Here is a 20,442-nt window from a genome sequence, read left to right on the forward strand (position 1 = left end):
AGAAAAATTAAATAAGTGAAATTATGGTTAAATGTGTGTCTGCACATATTTAATTAAATCATCATTATTGTTAAATGTTAATTAAATATTAATTGATTTTAATTGAGATAATAATGAATTAAATTAAAATATCTAATTGGGAGTGTTTGGCCAATTTGGGGGTGTTTGGGTTGGAGCCCAAGCCCATTCCATATGGGAATAGGGCAACTAAAAGAACACTATAAAAGAAAAGTTTTAGTTGAAAAGATGTGTGTGTTATTTTATTATTTCATTTTTTATTGAAAAGGAAAAACCCTTAAGCCCCAAATACTCTCCCACGCCACTTTACTGTTTGATTGAAAATCAAACACTTTTTTTTTGTTTTCTTCTTGATTTCTTAAGGCCAAGGAGGATCTAGCAAATCCCTCCTTGGTTCTTGTTGATTGTCTTCGTGTGGACCTCTATGGTTCGATCCTACACTTGAATCGGTAGCAAACACGTTCAGAGACAATATTGGTGGAGCCTCTAAACATGGGTATGGTTTCTTAAACCTTGAACTAATTTTCTACAGATTTGATTATTTTATATAAACTGTGATTTTTGTACCCGAATCTTGGTTCTAAGGAACGATCCACAGAGTTTATGTTTTTGTTTTCCGCTGCGTAACTGGGTCGTTTACTAACACAATGTCCATTCCCCACTTCATAAAGGGCCAGCGTGTGAGGATGGAATGAAGTCGCTCTAGTAGGAGGTGTGAGACATGAGCAAACCTCTGACAACTGTCGCACTTCTTCACATAAGCGATCGAATCGGTGCGTATGGTCGACTAGTAAATCCAATAGTGATCACCCGGTGTGCAAGGCTGCGTCCCCCAGCATGGTTTCCACATTCGCCTTCACGTAGCTTGGCAAGGACATGTTGGGCCTCTTCTGGGCTTGTGCACTTGAGATAGGGGCTCGAGAATGACTTTCTAAGGAGTTGACCTTCATGTATGGTGAATCTGGCGGCTCTTGCTTTTAGTCGTTGTGACTCGTTCTTGTCGGCTGGGAGTTCGTCGTGTTCCAAGTATCTCACTATGGGAGTCATCTGGCAGTCGGCTAGTTCAACACCCATGGCTTCCTCGGGCGGCTTGTTTGGTTGTTGTTCCTTCCAGTTGGCGGGCCACTGCATGAATAATAGAGGGATGGATGACTAGGAAGAACATTTGAGGGCAGAGCCGAGGTTGGCAAGGGCATCAGCATGGGAGTTCTCCGCTCTGGGGATTTGGACGATGAAGAACTCATCGAATTGGGCCTGCAGCTCCTTGACAATACTCAAGTAAGACGTCATCTTTGAGTTACGTGCTTGATACGTGCCTTGCAGTTGATTGACCACGAGCTGAGAATCAGACTTCACCTCTAGTCTTTTTGCTCCAATTTCTTTGGCTAAGGAAAGTCCAGCTATGAGGGCTTTATATTCGGCTTCGTTGTTCGTGCACTTGAACCCACACCGTATTGCCCGCTGGATTATGTCTCCTTCTGGCGCAATCAGTACTAATCCAAGTCCGCTTCTATTTACGTTACTCGAGCCGTCCACTAAGAGAGTCCACTTGGAGGGTGGTCCGCCGTTCATGCATAACAACTCACTCTTTGCTTGGGTGGTGGTATTCGGGGTGAAATCAGTAATGAAGTCAGCTAACGCCTGGGACTTGACGGCGGTGCAAGGCTGGTATGATATGTCGAACTCACTGAGCTCTACTATCCACTGAAGGAGTCGGCCTGATAGCTCTGGTTTGTGCAGTATCTTCTTGAGTGGGAAAGAGGTGAGTACAACTATTAAGTGACACTGAAAGTATGGCCTAAACTTCCTGGATGCATGGATGAGGGCGATGGCTAATTTTTCCAGCTGACTGTACCGTTTTTCTGCCTCAAGGAGTGACTTGCTTACATAATAGACCAGCAACTGCTTCGTTTCTTCTTCCCGAACAAATACTGCTGAGATGGTTATCTCTAAGACTGCTATGTAAGAGTAGAGCTTCTCCCCGTCCCCAAGTTTGGAGAGGAGCGGAGGGAAGGTCATGTATCTTTTCAGCTGTTGCAAGGCTTCTTCGCAGGAGGCGGTCCACTCGAACTTCTTGGACTTCTTGAGAGCAAGGAAGAATAGATGACACTTGTCGGCTGATCTGGAGATGAAACGGCTCAAGGCGGCCACCCGTCCTGCCAGGCGTTGGACGTCTTTGATACAAGTCAGAGATGGTATGCTAAGGATTGCTCTGATTTAGTCGGGGTTAGCTTCTATCCCTCGCTAAGTCACCATGTAGCCCAAGAACTTACCTGACGAGACCCTAAATGAGCACTTGGCAGGATTTAGCTTCATGTTGTACTTCCTGAGGACGGCGAATGCCTGGCTGAGGTGGTCGAGGTGCTGTTCGGCTGTCAGTGACTTGACGAGCATGTCTTTGATGTATACCTCTATGGTGTCTCCGAGGTACTCGACAAACATCTTGTTGACCAGCCACTGGTAGGTGGCCCTGACGTTCTTGAGGCCGAATGACATCACCTTATAGCAATAGGTCCCCCTTTCCGTGATGAAGGTTGTCTTCTCCTGGTCGTCCGGGTGCATTAAGATCTGGTTGTATCCTGAGAAGGCGTCCATGAAACTAAGGAGCTCGTGACCTGCGGTCGCATCAACCATCATGTCGATATGTGAGAGCAGGAAGGAGTCCTTGGGGCAGGCTTTGTTTAAGTCAGTGAAATCGATGCACACTCTTCACTTTCTGTTCTTTTTCTTTATGACCACGACATTCGCTAGCCATTCGAGGTAGTGGACCTCTTTGAACATACCATTGCTCAGTAGCTTCTCGACCTCTTCATTGACAATTCAGTTACGCTCTGGTGCGAATTTCCTTCTCTTCTGCTTCACTGGTGGGTGATCTGGGTCTACCTTGAGCTGGTAGACCATTGCTTCCAGACTGACTTCGGTCATGTCGGTGTGGGACCAGGCGAAATAGTCTTGGTTCTATTTGAGGAATTCTATCAGCTTCTCTCTTGTCTCGGGCTTGAGGCGGGACCCTATATGTGTCTTTCTCTCGGGGTCGTCCGGATGTATCTGTACTTCATCCAACTCTTCTATAGATGGTTGATCCGGTTTGGTCGGAGGGGTTGGATGAGACTGTAATTGCTATGAAGAGTTACCCTTGCCTTTGAAGGCCTTCTTGTAGCAATCTCTGGAAGTTTTAGGGTTGCCCTTGATCTATCGTACCCCCACTTGGTTGGAAACCTGATCATCTGGTAGAAGGTAGATGGGACTGCCCGCATGTCTTGGATCCAAGGTCGGCCCAAGATGATATTGTAGGGTGAGGGGCAGTCGATTACCAGAAAAACGGTATGTTTGTTCACTTCGCCAGCGTAGATAGGGAGGATGATCTCCCAGATAGTATACTTATGCTCAGAGCTGAAACTAACTAGTAGTGTCGGTCGCCTGTTGATGTTTGCCTCTTCCAGTCCCATAGCCTTCACTGCTTCGAGGAATATGATGTTTGTTGAAGAGCCTCCATCTACGAATACTCTTTTCACTAGGATGTGGCGATCTGCAGGGAGATGACTAGAGCATCGTGATGAGGAGCGGCCAAGGTGACCGACTCGTCATCTTCAAATTGAATTACGTGATGGGTGTGTGACCCTGAGACCAGATGGATGGACTGGACTTCATGGTGGTGGTTGGTTCTGGCATATCGTTTAGTTGATGAATAACTTACCACACTGATCTCTGATCCTCCGGAGATGAGCGAACAGAATCCTTTTGGTGTGGGTTCTCGCGGAGGTGGTGATGGTTCTTTTGAACTTTTGTGGCTAATGGTGTTCTTCCTCTTAGCAGTTAGCAAATCTTGGAGATGTCCCCTCTTTAGAAGTGCAGCGACCTCTAGCCACAAGGCAATGCAGTCTGCGGTGTTGTGCCCATGATCGCCATGGAACTCGCACCATTTAGTCTTGTCTCTCCTTGCTTTGGGGTTGAGCTTGCTTGGCCACTTAACGGTGGATCTCATTCCTTTCATAATCGCGACGACTTGGGTTGGTTCGACATTGAGGCTGTACTCCGGTATTTTATACCGGTTCAATCTGAACTGTCTACTCTCGGTTCTTATTAGCTGGCAATCATATGGTTTTCTGACTCTGCTCAAACTGCGTGTTGGGGCTTGGTAGCGGTGCTCCACTGGGCTATGCTCTGGCTTCCTGTCATTCCACCTTGAATCGTATCTGGAGTGAATCATCCGGTTTATCTCATCCTCCTACCATCTTATCTGGATCACTGCCCGGGCCAAGGCGTCTTCCATTGTGGTGCAACCCAACTTTGTAAGTTCTTTGTATAGTTCTCCGTCTGGGAGGAGACCTTTCCTAAAGGCATCTATGGCTGTCTCAAGGTTACATGTAGGGATGGAAATCTTCTCTTTGTTGAACCTGCTGACATACTCTCTCAGTGGCTCGCCCTTTCTCTGGTATACTCTGTTTAGGTCGGCCGACAGCTTCTCGAGTTTCTTGCTACTGGCGAACTATTCCACAAAGGTGTCAGTAAGTTGGGCGAATGAGTCGATGGATCCGTTCGGGAGATTTGTGTACCATTAGAGTGCCGAGCCGGATAAGTTCGAACCGAAACTTTTGCACATACAGCTTCCCTCAGTGGTCCGGGTATTGAGACGGTGAACATCCGCTGCTTGTACGAGGCTATGTGATTGTTTGGGTCGGTTGTGCCGTCGTACAGTTTCATGTTGGGGATGGTAAACTTCTAAGTCATGTCAGCTAGGGTGATCTCATCCATGAAGGGTGAATCCGCGTAACAGTGGGGCCTGCTCTTCTTGGTTGGGACCAGCATTCCTAGGATGCGTCTCATCACTGCTTCCACATCAGCCAATCTCTTGGCTAATACCTGTTCCATAGGGGAAGGGGAAGCCACTAGGTCATCCCGTTTGACCGGGTCGACCTTTGCAATTGTGTTCGGCACATTCCGTTGGACCATCCCGCGTAGTGTGATTTGGTGATTCATTGCTTTGTGCACACCCTGGTAGCCTGGATCTTCGTTCATTCCTTCTGGTTGGATGACTCCCATGGTAACAGTTCTGGTGTTTCGCCCTACATGAATGGTCAGTGGAGTCGTCTAATAGTCACTCGGTCCGTCAGGATGTATGGGCTCGAGTGATGTGGTTTGTTGGGTTTGACCGTTCAACCCGTGGGGGTGAGCCGAGCCGAATTGGGTTTGTGTTGGGAAGGTTGACTGGACGTAAGATAGGACGGTAAGGATGAGTTGGTCTTGTGGGTTCGAGCTTTCTGTCACTGGACTGTCTTGATCTTGAGGTTGGGATGGGTCGGCTGAATGGTGTTCTGTTGGTGTATCTTTATCTCCATGTGTCAAGACAGAATCGTCGATCGCCTATGAGTTTAACTTATGCGGCCTTTTGCTGGAGACTGAGGGTCGGTGCTCTGGTGTGTGGAGAGGTTGCATGGATGGAACAGGGGCGCGGAACCGATTGGGGGGTGCTTGGCTAGGCAGAAACTCCAGATCATAGAATTGACTCACCTTCTTCTTAAGAGATTGGTTTTCTACTCTGATGGATGCGTTTTCGGTCCGGATTGCATTGTTCTTGGCTTCCAGTGCAGCTACCTTATCCGAGTTCTGTTGTATGAGGGCGGTCAGAGCCTTCAGTTTGGCCTCGAGGCCGGGGTTAGCGTTGTCGGAGTTGTCAGCCATGGAAAGTTCCTCTACATAGCAAGGTTCGTTGAGCCGAATGATTGCTAGAGGCCCCAAGGTGGGCGTCAAACTGTAGACGTAAAAATCTACCTGTACGGAAAGGGGGTCTGATCCCGTGAGGTTGAGGCCACTAGCGATCTGCTGCACCTGCACACGTAGAGAAACAAACGCATGAAGCGAACGGGAAACACCAGGATGGTGTTTGCCGTAGACACTCCGACGCTCAAGTCAGCAAGGCTGAAAGAGGCTAATATAGTAAGAGCTAGGGAGTAGAGAGGTTACCGGAAGTCTAGTCGGAGACTGTGACTACGGCGGTGATGTGAAGCTCTCAAGTAGGAGCTTCGGCTGTGAAGGTGTAATGTAATATGTTCCTTGTGAGAGGGTTGGCCTCTGTTTATATAGCGACTGTCTGGTCTCCCAATCCTGGTGGGAGTAGGAGTCTTAGTATAACTCTGATGCAAACCCTAGAAGAGTTAGGGCGGTGGTGAGCTGTCTTAACTACGTTCGAATAGGAAAGTGATTTGAACAGGAAACCCACTTTGAGTAGGAAAGTGATCAGGAACAGGAAAGTGACTTCGAATAGGAGATTGATCAGGAACGGGAAAGTTATTAATAGGGGCTGTGGACTCTGAACTCGCCTACCGGCCCAGGAAGTGAACTGGAACTAGGAGGCCCGTGCCCAGATGGTTTGGGCAAGCCGTATCTCGTATCAAATAGGACTAATCTGGCTTGGGCCTCTTTGGGCTTGGGCCTAACCTCTTCCTCACTGGTGGTCCTGTTTTCCTATTTGGGCCAAGGACGATTTTTGGGCCTAACAAACAACAATTTCTTAATGAGGAATGATTTTTTCTTATGAATGGAATAGTCATTCCTTATGAATGAACGATCGTTCGTTTAAAAAAAAAAAAAAAAATTTGTTTGTCTCTAAGAAATGACCATCAAAGTCTTTAGTTGACATGGTAGTGCCAACTCTTCTGCCACGTTAAAGTTATAAGAGAAGATCGTGAAATTGAATTATACACGTAATATTTTTATGTTATTTAGAATTCAAGTATGAAGGCTAAAATAAGAAAGGGAGCAAATAAAACTAATAATAAAATAAGGCGTGTGTCTGATTTTATTTGCTTAATTTAATTTTAATATAACGTTTAAAAATAGTTTTGACAACCTCAAATAACAACCTTTTAAATAACTTTTTTTCCTTATAACATCAACAACCCAAAATTAATCAATAATGCAAAAGAAATCACCTAAATAAAATAAATAAATAAAGAAATGACCATAATTTGTTTATAAACTTTGTAATTTATTTATGAGTAAACGACATATTCCCACTCGAGTTTGGCAAAATCCCAAGCAGATACCCTCAGTTCCATTTATTCCAAATCCCCACCCTTAAATGAACGTTGTTAGTGACGGTTTGGTTTTGTGATAGGCCATTACGAAACTGCCCTTCACCCCATTCCAAACCATAGTCCATTCTAAGCCACCCCATCCCAAACCGCCACCACAACCAACCAAACTACCCCCATTCCAAACCACTACCGCAATCGGCCCACCCTACAATCAATCAACAAATCAAATTCACTCCAAAACACAGGTGGTGGGAGACGGCAGTGGCACGAAAAATCAGTGGCAGTGGGGAAAACAACCAGAAAAAAACCTACAACAAATTAAATTCACTCCAAAACACAACAAAAACGCAGCAAATCAAACTCAAAACAAAAGCTCCAAATCAACCCAAACCCAGCTATGGCGCGAAGAGATAGGGAAGTGATGGACGGCGACCAAATGACTGTCAAGGATGGAAGGGGTTTTCGAGAGGGGAGGCTGGTGAGGTGAATGGCGGTGACGGGAGGGATTTCTGTTGTCGGAATCGACAGGAAAAATGGAAAAATCATGCAAACCCTAGATTTGTGGTGGGCGATTGAGGGGTTCTCTTGGATAGGGGTATGAGGGGTTTTGGTGTTTTGGTTAAGGGGAAGTGATTGGTGGTGATGGGGGTGTCTGGCGACGCCAGAATCAAGCGGTTGGGCGTGCACTCATGGGAAAGGCAAAATTGCGCGGTGAAGAAGAAAAAAAATGGAGAAATGCAAGAGGGAGATGGATAGTCACGGCTAGATCTGGGCTTCATTACCAGAAAGGACCGAAAAATGGTCAGCGGCAACACTGACAAAGATGAGAGAAAGCAGAAGATGAAAAGGTGAAGGTGAAGGTGAAGGTGGAGGTGGAGAGAAATTTGAGGTTTAAGGTTTTTTAGGGTTATTTTGTCCTTTTAATTTTAAAATAGAGTAAAGACTATTTTACCCTTTTATTATTAAAATAAAGAAAACAAAGTTGGTTTAAAGTTGAAAATCTGGAATAAACTGGAGGCATCCGCTTAGCATTACGCCAAACCGGGTGGAAACATGTCGTTTACTCTTTATTTATAAAAGTTCATTATTTTATCATATAGAATAGATGATAATGTACATTATAAAAACTATCTTACACATATGTAGTTGAATTTGAGAGCATTTTAACGAAGTTGAAATCTTTGATGTCAACCCTCCGTGGCTTCCCTAAAACTTGTAAAATCATCCCTGCAAATGCCCGTTTATTCTTTTCCACCAAACCCAGTAGTTCTTCATTTGGAATTACTCCAAAATTTTCACTTTCTAACCACAAATCCCAGTACAGAAAGCAAGTTTTCCTTGCAAATCTCCTTCAAAGGTATGGTTTTTCTCCCTCTCAGCTCCACGGTTTCATTTCCAAGAATAAGTTTTTATTGAATTCTAATTTAAATGACATTGAAAAGTCTTTAAGTGTTCTCTTGTCATTAAAGGTTCCTCAGAAGTCTATTGTTTCATTGATAAATGACTGTCCCGGGGTTTTGGATGTTCAGTTCTTGAAGAAATGGGAATTGGGTGTTTCAAAGTTTGGGGATTTGAGTGTTTCTCCATTGGTGGTTAGGAATTTTTTGGAACTTTCGAGAAGGTTCCAGATAAACCCAGATGGAGTTTTTGAAAATGTGAAGGTTTTGAAGGGTTTAGGGTTTAGTGAAGGAGCTGTGAATAGGGTTTTAGAGGGGTTTCCTAGAGTGATTTTGATGAATGAAAGTCAAATTTGTAGGAGAATTGAATTTTTGGAGGGGATTGGAATTGCTAGGGAAGCGATTGAACGAGTTTTTTATTTGTTTCCAGGGCTTTTGGGATTTGGAGTGGAAGATAGGCTAAAACCATTGCTTGATGAATTTTGGGAATGGGGTTTTAGCGAAGATATGATTAGGAAAGAGGTTGTTAGAGAGCCAAGAATACTAAGCATGGAGTTAGGGGAATTTTCGCGGTGTTTAGAGTTGTTAAGGACTTTGCAATGCCGGGAACCAATAAAAGAGAAAATTTTCAGTGAGGGAGCTTTTAGAGCTGGGTTTGAAGTGAAACTGAGAGTTGATTGTTTATGCAAACATGGGCTGATCCATAGAGAGGCCTTTAAGGTTTTGTGGAAAGAGCCGAGAGTGATTTTATATGAGATAGCAGACATAGAGAAAAAGATTGAATTCTTGGTGCATAGGATGAAATATAACGTTGGATGCCTGGCTGATGTGCCAGAGTTTTTAGGTGTAAATTTTGAAAAACAAATCATTCCTCGCTACAATGTGATCGAGTATTTGAGGGGAAAAGGTGGGCTTGCTTCTGAACTGGGATTGAGAGGTTTGATAAAACCAAGTAGGCTTAGATTCTATAATCTATACGTAAAGCCTTATCCGGAGTGTGAAAAATTGTTTGGAAGATTTTCGGGAGGTGAAGATAAGTGCAGACATCCGGTAGGACTATGGAAGCTTTTTAAACCACCAAGTTATCCACAGTCAAAAGAAGATGTGAAAAACATGAAATCTTATGTGGAATTGCTGGCTTAGAGAGGAGGAGCTTATTGATTAAACAATCGTTCTTCATTATCCAACAAGTTCTCATTTTTCAAATCGGATTTAAGAAATGGGATCCTTTTTGTGTGGGTTCCACTTTGAATGAACTGTTTCTAAGTTCTCTATTGACTACTTCTGTATCCTGACATGATATCGAGAGTTTGATACACTGACCAAATGCCTTAGTGGTGCACATCTGCAACCTGCTTTGGTTATCATGTATGTTCTTCCTAGTTCAAGGTATATTTGTATAACCTATTTGAATGTTTTCCATACTGCACTCTGTGACTGTTGCTTGAGTGGATCTATTTGAATGTTTTCCATACTGCACTCTGTGACTGTTGCTTGAGTGGATTAATGTTGATTCCTTATAGTTTTTGTGGTCATGTGTGCCTAACTGTTGTTATTTCCATGTGTATAATTTTTTATTTGGTAGAGTGCCATATACTTAAAAATAATGTTTTGCTATAGTAACATAAGAGGCAGTTATTGAAACTTGCTACTATATACTTTCCCTCTTCTCAAGATTCAGGATGGAACGAACATTTTATCTTTTCCCCAATGAGAATTTTGACTTGATATTAATTTATATACAATGTTTCCATCCGTTCTCCAATGTGCTAAATTATCCAACTTGATTGTTTCTTTCAAATGCCAAGTTTGTATCGCAAAATCCCTTGGCCTTCCAAGCTATGCTTGCCTAAGTTTTCTGTTTCATACATTTCTTATCATCTCAAACTAAATACTGGTAAATCTCTCAGCAGCTTTCAACCATATAAATTGTTAAAACAGATTGGCTTAGAAAAGTGTATGTGCATGATTGATAGATGACATTTAACTGAGTTGATGTAGCCTATGTTAGTTCCATGAAACAGGACTGTTCATAATCTGTATTACAATTTTAATTCCTAGCAGTCACATAGGAAATTACAATATAGGCAGTGCTTCAAATATCAGAGGTAATTTATCTTTTGCAAACTGGGGACAGAAGTAAACATTTGAAGTGCAACGGAACCTAGAATCATATTGACGATGCCAAACAGCTTAACAATGAAGCCCAAGCATGAATAGCACAACCTGCCGGATATATTCTGGCCAAGTAATACGGGACATTTTATGTGCCAGCCAGAGTGGGATGGATATGTATAGCATAAGCATTGATATTATTGTTGGATTCAACACTATTGCTACCTTGCTTACACATGTGGTCTATCTGTGATATTAATTATACATAACATGTTTGAAATTAAATTTCAGTTTTGGGTCCTTGTAGTTGTCTCCTTACTAATGCAGTGTATACACCATCTTTGCTAAGGAGCTCATCGTGAGTGCCACTTTCTACAATCTGACCATCAGAAACAACTGCCACAGTGTCTGCACTTTTCACTGTCGATAGCCTATGTGCTATAACGAGAACAGTCCTTCCCTTCATCAGAGAATCCATGGCATCCTACATAGTGCAGAAAAGCAAATTCAGAACTTAAATGATTGGGAAAAAAAAAGGTGGTTTCTAAATGGTAGTATGTGAAGCAATGAAAGTGAATTGGACCTGCACTAGGTACTCGCTTTCAGCATCCAGAGCACTTGTGGCTTCATCTAGGAGGAGAATTTTGGGGTTCATCAGTAGGGCTCTGGCTATTGCTACTCTTTGCTTTTGTCCTCCAGAAAGCCTTACTCCACGTTCTCCGACGTGAGTTTGATACTTGTCTGGGAATTTCGATATGAATTCATGTGCATTGGCCATTTTCTGCAATTCCCATCGGCACAATAATTAGATACTGAATTTTAAGGAGAATGGATCTCCGCAGAGTAAAGATAATAATATAATGTCTTACCGCTGCATTTTCTACATCTGCACTGCTTGCTTTACCTTCACATCCATAGGCTATGTTCTCCTCTATGGAACAGTTGAAAAGAACAGGCTCCTGGCTCACTATACTGATCTGAAGTGACAATGGATTTGTGACATGTATTAAACAAGTTATCATGTTGAGCAGAAAAAGAACTCTGATTAATTTGAGCAATCATGATATTATGTTTTTAGTTTCCCAGTAACTGTAATGAAGGCCAATATTACCTTTTTATGCAGATGTTCATGTGAAATTTCTACCAAAGGAACCCCATTTAACAGAATTTTTCCATTGATTGGATCATAAAACCTTTCTATCAAGTTGGCTATTGTGGTCTGCAGGAGAAACATATGAGGGAAGTTAAAACTAATTACTATATACAGATGGAAAATAGTTGAACTTAAACCACATGAGAACTTCTATAATAAAAAGAAATTACTTTTCCTCCACCACTAGGACCAACAAGAGCAACTTTGGAGGCAGGCTGCAGTTTTAGTGTTATACCCTGAAATCCATCAAACATTCCATTAGAATACAAGTTAGACTGATACACAGTGTTCACCATAACATCTAAGGCTTCGTTTGCTTCGCTTTTAGGATTACTATTATTAGTATTCCCAAAAAAGTTAAATAATAAAATGTCATTATTCCCAAAATATTATTCTATATTTTTCAATTTTTTTTAAACCTCTTAAATTTGTTAATTTAACTAAACACCCCCAAATATTTTTTTTTAGAAATTGCAAAAACATTCCAGCCACCCTCCGGCGGTGGTGGCCGGCTGTCCATATTTAATGGGTGAGTTAGGGGTGTTTTTGTTAACTTTTAATATTTTATTATAAGGGTATTTAGTAAATAAACAAACATAAGGGATATTTTTGTTAATTTCCAAATCTTACATCGTAATACCCGCCCAATTTAACTTTTTTTAAAAGATTATTCTAAAAACTATCAGAATAATGAACCAAACGGAGCCTAAGTAGTTGAGCATGAGAATCACCTTGAGCACCATATGGTCTGGGCGGGATGGATACGCGAACCAGACATCATTCAACTCCACTTCCCCATCTTGATCACCACTATTAAAAGAAAAATTTACCAAAAAGTTTCCTTACACTGCACCATGGTTTCTCTCATAACCACTCATATATGCAGAATTTGAGAAAGGAGAATCTAATGAACTAACCCCAATGGACACAGGTTTCCTGACTTTGGCATGGATGATTCTCGATCCAGAAGCTGGAAAACCCGCCTACTGGCTCCTGCAGCTTTCATTGCAACTGTATATAATCCTGATAGTCCAGATACAGAGGACCCAACTGCAAGTGAAAATAGTTAAATGTGGTTAACCAGCTGGACATTCGATAATGAGGAGATGAAAATCTAGCAAAATGATATAATGAACTTATTGCATATAAATAATACTACCCCACAATTTGCTTGCATGAAACAAAGATAAATTACCTGTGAGGCTGTAAAGAATGAAGGATGTAAGAGCACCCGGGGTCATGGAACCTGTGATTGTCAAAGTAGCTCCATATATCACTACTACAATGACTGATAATGTAGATGCAGCATTCAGACCTCCAAAGAATAGGCCAACCACTCTCTGTAGCAATAAACAACTGCGGTTATATGAGGCAATGAGAAAGAGATAAAAGACAACAGGAAACTCACAGCTTGTTTAATTCCAAGCTTCAGTGTCTCATCAACTTTCTCTGAGTACCGTGATATCTCATGAGCTTCTTGCGCGAAAGATCTTACTGTGCGAATAGCACCAAAAGATTCCTAAAGAACAATTGAACAATGCGGGTGTGACTGTCAGACATATGCTATAATACCAGAAAAATAGTTGTGTGTTGGTGGATTCTTAAATAAAAAGATATTATGATCATCAAATTCCTTCTTCTGACAACTCCCTACCAACAACTCCAGCAGGTATGTGTTCAGAATCAGGGTTATACAATTTCACCAGGTATGTGTTCTACGGTCTATAAGTTAAAGTCACAATTTTTAGTGGCACATACAAACCTCAGCAATTGAAGCAGCTGCTGCAGCTGCAGCTTGAGTCTTGTGAGAAAGCTCACGAAGGAAGCGACCAAACTTACGAACAGCAATGGAAATAGCAGGCACAACAGCCAGAGCCAACACTGTGAACAAAGATTAAAGTGCATATTACATGCCACATCAATCACCCAGGAACATAATGAAATTCATTAAGCTTGTAGATCTTATTGCTTCAATGATTATATACTTACATGTCAACTTCCATGATGTTGCAAACATGAAGGCAAGGCCAACAAATGCAGTTGATAAATTTCTAAGGGCCTCCGACAGATTGGTGGTTGCAGCATTTTTTATGATCTGTGTGTCTTCAGACAGCCTGCTTAGAAGCTCCCCTGTCCTAGTAACATCATAGAAGGCGATTTCCTGGAAAACACATCAACCATAAACAATTAAACATTAATGATTAATTCATATTATCAAGAGGAAGAGAAAGAGACATGCTATCTCAGTATCTGGATGGAACGTAAGTGTTTAGAGAAATTGCAACTAAGCTGACAGAGGTAGATTTTTTTAACCTGGCTAACGAGGTGGCTAAATAAACTCTTTCTCAGCCTAGCAACAACCCTTTCACTTGCAGAAGAAAACAGCCATGCTCGCAGTGCTGTGCAAACTGACCTGGAAAACAAAAAAGTAAAAATTATAAGATGCCATTAATATGAATAGGATAAAAAATAGTTACTTGTTTACATAGTTAATGTTTCAAGAGATCTATGCACTAGAAAGTGACTGCTAATCCGTTTCTCCCATATAATTTGAAAATTTTGTTATAAAAGCTTGCATCTTTGGAAAACATTTTGTAACAATTTTAAAGTGACTGTAGCAATGAAGCAGTTCGATTACTCCTCAGCTATCAGGGTGCTAGACACAGTAGCTCTCAAATATCTAGACACACATCATGCATGCATATGTTTGTAAATTACAATGTTAGATGTAAAGTGTGGACACGGATCTTGTGTTTGTTTACTATTATACGTTTCACAATCTCAAACTGTTACACATAATCAAGCAAATGAAGGTAAAGTCTCCTATAACTTTCCATACAAGTGTGGGACACAGATGATCAGTGAGTGTTCTTTCTTCAAGTGTCCGACAATGCAAATCTCTAAATAGAAGTGCCCTAAGAACAAATAGCAGATTAGGAAGCCAAAAGACAACTAAATCTTTTACCGATATTTCATATATCGAGAGTAAGCAAGAAATTATCATACCCAACAACAACAATAAGAAAGATCTCAAGGATGGTGTCCCTGACTGCGTTTAAAGCTGCAGCTTGCTGTTCAGGTGTTCCAGTATCTCCAGAGACAATGTCTATTATTTTCCCACCAAATTTCGGCTGAACAATTGATTCAAAGTTTAGAAAAACTCACCAGCACATATTTAAGAACCAGGTTTATCATTCTAAATTCAACTTGAGAAAAGAGAGAGTACCAATACAAAGAATACATACAATCAAGATACTAGACAAGGATGCAATCAATAGAGCTACTGTGGCAATTATCAGTTTCCCCGCATCAGGTTTTGCCTGAAATGTGATACAAGGTCAACTACTTCAACATTCTCAATGACTAAATTCTACTTCCAACAATAAACACCAGGAATCAGCCACTTACAAGTGCAAGTACTCTACAGAACCCCACGTTTGCAGCCTGAAAGTTCAAGAATGAGTCATCCCTTCTTAATACATATCAAGATTCACATGATAAAACAAAAACCACATTTACCGGTACTGCATCCCCGTGCTCAAGGTCTGTCAATTCATCATTTGATGAAGCATCATTTCTCTTTCTCCTTCCCTATTTAAGAAAGAAAGTAAAAAGTAAGAAAACCTGAGAAACATAATTGAGACTATATAGAATCCAAGTCCATAGCCAGTTCCCCGCAAAGCTTCTAATACCATGTAAAAATTAACATAAAACCAAACAAACAAGCACAGTGAAAGCCCTATTCATAGTAATTGACAGAATTTACTATTTGCAAGCATTAGACGTGTCAAGGAATCATCTTTACAAAAATTCCACAGAATATGCAGATTACACAAACAGTACAAAAGCAAAAAGACCCACCAACCAAGTATCCAAGAAAATCAAAATTATGAACCAGAAATCAGCAAATGCAACATGGGCAGCTCTAAAAAAAGAAACCAGACCAAAAAAGTAACATCTTTAAACAAAAGGGCAATTAGAAAACTTACACCACGATCCAACAGAGGAGCTCTCTCACCCCCAAGTCCATGTCCATTCATCCTCAGAAACCTGTCTTTCTTAACAATCCAAACAGAGAAAAGCAGAGAGAAGGAAGACTGAAGACTGATATAAACTAGTCTAAGTCTGCGTTTTCAAGTTCCAAGCAAATGTGGAGGAAAATGTTTGTTTGTTTGTTGAAACGTGCATATGAACCGTTGGTTTTTATGAAGCCATAAATTCTACGAAACCGAGAAATTGCTTTCGTCATCGCCTACATAATCATTTTGTTATAATTAGAGTTTAAAACCTAACAACCCCTAAGGTTTAGCTAAACTATTTTTAGACCCAAAAGTTTAAACAATGACATTACAAGTACAAACATTATGAGATAATATTTACATAAAAAATGTAAAGGTAATGCTATACTTATAATCCAATCTTACAATCTCGACATAATAACTCGCATTGATCAGCTTATAATAAGTCCTGTTTGCACAACAATAAGTTTCATCTGTCTAATTACGAGTTACCACGTCGGAGTTATAAGAAAAAATTTATAAGATTAGGTCGTGAGCTAATTTTTATTAAAAAAATATCTTTCGTTTCTCAAACCGCTTATCATTGGATGAAATATTTTTACATGCTAGTATTTCATTACATGGATGCTTTTTTAGTTTAATTATTTTTTGTTTTGTTTTCTTAACTTATATTATAAAGTTACTAGTTTATCCCTATTTGATGTAAAGGGTAATTTTAGTTCATTGTTGAATGTCTCTAAATTGAAAGATTTGAAACTTATGTTTTTTTTTTAAGTGGTTTTAATAAAATATTATACCTAAATTGATAATTTCCTTTTCCCAAACTTTGATTCACCACCTGATCACATGGAGTTTGGAGTTATTACCTGTACCTGAAGGAGGTTTATGTGTATCAAGTAAACCTGGGGGAGGTTTATTAATCCTTTAAAATATCATACAAGTACAAACACGTCAACTAAAATATATCAAGTTGTTTTGTTTCTTTGTATTGACTTCCGACAAAGTTTTTAAGACTATGAGTTGCAACTTTGAGTTAAATTATGTTACAAATTTTATCATAATTTTTTTTTAATTTATAATTTATAATTATCATTTAGACTTTGTTTTTGCCTGTATATAACAATTCTTCACAAGATTTTTTTTTTTTTTTTTCTAAATAAAAAGTAATTTAAATATATGTAGAATAATTCTTTAGTTAGGGCGTCTTAATAAATTTATAAGAATCATGCACATACACCATTAGATCTGGGTTAAAGGTATCATTTTAGTCAAGTAATGAATCTAAAATGAAAAAATATGATCTGCCTAATTTTAATCATGACGTTCTTATTAATTTACAATATAAAGTTTATGATTGAAAATTAATTGATACATTTATTGTTTTGTTTTGACCAAATGTATTTTATATGTTTAATGAAAATAATTATGTATTTTAACGAACCTAATATATATGATTTGTGTTTCACAAAGTATATAAGTGGCGGCGGTGACGATCGGCGACCAATCGAAGTTCGAGATGATGGGGTTTTGATGTGGAGAGAAGGTAATGCTGATGGTGGTGGAAGGTGGGGGTTGGTTGGTTCTAGAAGTTACTGAAATCAGGGAGGAAGACAGAAGCTGTTGAAATCAGGGATTTTGGTCACTCGGTTTAGCATCAATTCAGTTGGACCAATAGTTTGTGTTATTCTGTCGGTCCAAATCCGATCCAATGGCTAAGACTGGGTTTTGGAGGGGATACCCGGATTGGAGTCAATGCGGTTCCCAATAGGTTGGTCCGGTCCAAGTAACACTGTTTACAACAAAAAACAGTATAATCTTGATATAATTTATATCACGACGTTATATATATAAGTTTTATGATTAAAAATCAATCGATATATTAGCGTTTTAACCAAATATATTTTCTCGTAGTTTGTTTTAATGAAAATATTTATTGTATTTTAACGAACCTAAATATATATGATTTATATATTTTTTTTTTATTTTGAGATTGCCGTTATTCCACTAACGAGGAAGGTATTGGTATTATTCTAATTCATAAATAATGTGTTTGTTGACCATGGAATTCCAAATGGTAGTGCCCCAATTACTATAAGATTGATAGGCCATTGGTATTATTCTAATTCATAAATATTGTGTTTGTTGACCATGGAATTCCAAATGCTAGAAAGATTTTTTCCAAATTAAAGGTTGGAAGAAAAGACAAATCCTTTTCATCTTGGCATGTGAGGATTATAAATCCAAATTGTATGATCTTCAACTACCTAAAAGGGTTCATAATTATCTTAAATTTCTTAATTTTTATGGTTTATCAATCACTTAATCCAATATTTGATTTAATTAATATGGGTATGAGTTTGAGCTTTCGTGTTTATAAGAAAAACTCATGTTCCTCTATAATAGTCATCGATAACAGTCAGAAAGTAGGGTCACCCATGATAATTAGGGGGTATGATAAGGAGCCCAAATGTCCATGTGAACTAAGGCAATTGGTTTTGTGGTTGTAGACGTACTAATAAGAAAACTTGGACGTGTTTGTCTAGCAAGTGGACAAATTGGACAATTATTGTAAGTAATAGTGTTACTATGGCCCAATTGCTGATGAGAGACATATATCATGAATTTCTTCTTATTTAAATCAATTTATTCATAAATATATACTTTTTTTTTTCATTAAATCAGCATAAATTTTTTTTTTTTTTTTTGGAGAAACATAAAATTTATAACCACAAGTTTACCCTTTATCAAAAAAGAAATATTGGAATCTATTGGGCTTGTTGTAGGCCCATATACAGCCTATATGAGCCCACTGGCACATCATAAATCAGAGTGGGCTGGCTGGAGGGCCATCCAAGTGATCAGTTTACTCTTCGTTAATGCCTCAGTAAACTTGAAATTAACAACTAATTAAGCTGTTATTATTTACATATAAAAATGTAAATAATAATTACTGTGGACTGGGGGACCCGGACAGTGCTGTGTTTGAAGTTGTATTATCGAAAACTAGGTAGAGAGTTAGGAGACGCTGTCGGTAATTGGGTTTGACTGCTGACTGCCCCAACAATTATATAAACAAATTGACTTGTACATATTCTAGTCAATTTAAATATTAATTCTAGGAATGTAGAGTAATAAATCAATTATAATTAAAAAAAGTGTCTTGAAACCTGAATTAATGACGGGTGTATTGAGACCAGTGTTTATTAACTATCTTAGATAGAGAATATCAATCTCCGTTAACTCCATCAGATTGGTCTGATAATAAAAAAATGTTTACTTTCTTCATTGATTTTTTAGGTTTAAACTTTAGGGTCATTTATCATATTTGTTATTTACCTTGGAACATAAAGTTTGTAAAGTATGCAATAGGCATTGGAGAGAATTAATTGAGGTACGTACAAGCTGACCTGAACACTTCAATCATCAAATTAAGAAAAAAAAAACATTTTTCTTCGTTCAATTGTATGATTCTTTTGTCATCTTTAAGTGGTTCGACCCACTTTTTAGTCGATTTAAGGAAGTCACATAGTAAATGACGACTTGAAACCTACTCTATATATATAGTTATATACCATTTTTCATGATAAATAAGAAAGTAGAGAGGAATTGGGAAAAAATCATAGAGGAATAGTCAACACTACTACAGTAATGATAAATAAATAAATCATCAGCTTTTCATGATCTGTTTGAAAATACATTAATTATATGAGAGACTATAAGAAGGGGAGCACTTGGAGTATTATCAAAATCATTCATAGGAGATCCAAGTAGCAAAAAGTAGATCAATATATAACTTTTGCAGAAACAAAGTATCAACAATCATTGTAAGCTCGAATCCTAGTATGAAGTATGAACTAGACTTGGGTCATCAACAATGATTAATTAGAATGTGTTCATCATTTATATATATAACCCTAAAACTTAAGAGCAAATTAACTAAACTACAATTTTAATGAGCTCCATAATGCCCTCCACGCCATTCCTAATCCATTTTCTTTAAAGCCTAGCTAGCAGAGATAGTTGCCTATAGCTAAAAACTTCATGTGTAACATCATTATCCATCTCAGGAAGAAGAATTTTATTAATAATAAAAATTACCTCACAACCCAATTTTACTGACTTTCTCTCACAATCTCGGCGTGATAGTTCGTAATTGGGTAGACGAAACCCATTTACGATCTGACCAATTATAAACTGTCATGTCAGAGTTGTGAGAGAAAGTTTGTGAGATAGAATTGTAAGTGTAGTATTATTCTTTTATTAATATCAACCTGCCGATCATCAGTTCTAATCTAGAGAATAGAAAAATAGGAATTTTTACATCCTTAGATTAGAAGAATAATTCTCATTATATATATATGGTAAATTTATTGAGAAAGTTGGAACAATAATTATGTCATGAATGCACTATTAATAAGATAAGATATTGGATTGTATATCAATTATATTGCATATGGAAACCTTAACCTATAGTGAACCTTAGTGCTATTCATGTGGCAACGTTATCTATTCATCTCACTTTAGTATCATCATATCTTCCTATATGGAAAATCTTAACCAGAAAAATCTCTGAACACGCCATGCTTATTTGATATAATTCTACTCCTTTTCGAATGATAGATCCAATTTATAATGATTCTTTGCATATGATCAACGACTATACGTGTTGCCCTAACAGTTGTTCACACAATATCATCAATCAT

General features: G+C 39.0%; 3 protein-coding genes across 3 annotated transcripts; 1 reads left to right on the forward strand and 2 right to left on the reverse strand.

Moving 5' to 3' along the window:
- Positions 1-3,532: 3,532 nt before the first annotated feature.
- LOC116129495 lies at positions 3,533-4,228 on the reverse strand. Its single transcript, XM_031415233.1, has one exon. The coding sequence runs from the start codon at positions 4,226-4,228 to the stop codon at positions 3,533-3,535; it is 696 nt and encodes a 231-aa protein (XP_031271093.1).
- Positions 4,229-7,629: 3,401 nt separating this feature from the next.
- On the forward strand, positions 7,630-10,226 carry LOC116129455 (transcription termination factor MTERF15, mitochondrial). Its single transcript, XM_031415194.1, has one exon. The coding sequence runs from the start codon at positions 8,240-8,242 to the stop codon at positions 9,593-9,595; it is 1,356 nt and encodes a 451-aa protein (XP_031271054.1). The 5' UTR covers positions 7,630-8,239; the 3' UTR covers positions 9,596-10,226.
- A 443-nt stretch (positions 10,227-10,669) lies between these two features.
- Positions 10,670-15,902, reverse strand: LOC116129454 (ABC transporter B family member 25). The gene is made up of 17 exons (XM_031415193.1): positions 15,710-15,902; positions 15,240-15,311; positions 15,129-15,164; positions 14,966-15,040; positions 14,727-14,851; positions 14,034-14,133; positions 13,710-13,881; positions 13,483-13,601; positions 13,129-13,239; positions 12,916-13,060; positions 12,638-12,770; positions 12,452-12,530; positions 11,891-11,956; positions 11,679-11,786; positions 11,437-11,544; positions 11,151-11,348; positions 10,670-11,051 (listed from the first exon to the last, which is right to left on the reverse strand). The coding sequence occupies exons 1-17, from the start codon at positions 15,758-15,760 to the stop codon at positions 10,848-10,850; spliced, it is 1,902 nt and encodes a 633-aa protein (XP_031271053.1). The 5' UTR covers positions 15,761-15,902; the 3' UTR covers positions 10,670-10,847.
- Between the last annotated feature and the right edge of the window lie 4,540 nt (positions 15,903-20,442).

The sequence above is a fragment of the Pistacia vera genome, unplaced genomic scaffold, assembly GCF_008641045.1.
Source record: "Pistacia vera cultivar Batoury unplaced genomic scaffold, PisVer_v2 Contig212, whole genome shotgun sequence".
In the NCBI taxonomy this organism is placed as follows: Eukaryota; Viridiplantae; Streptophyta; class Magnoliopsida; order Sapindales; family Anacardiaceae; genus Pistacia; species Pistacia vera.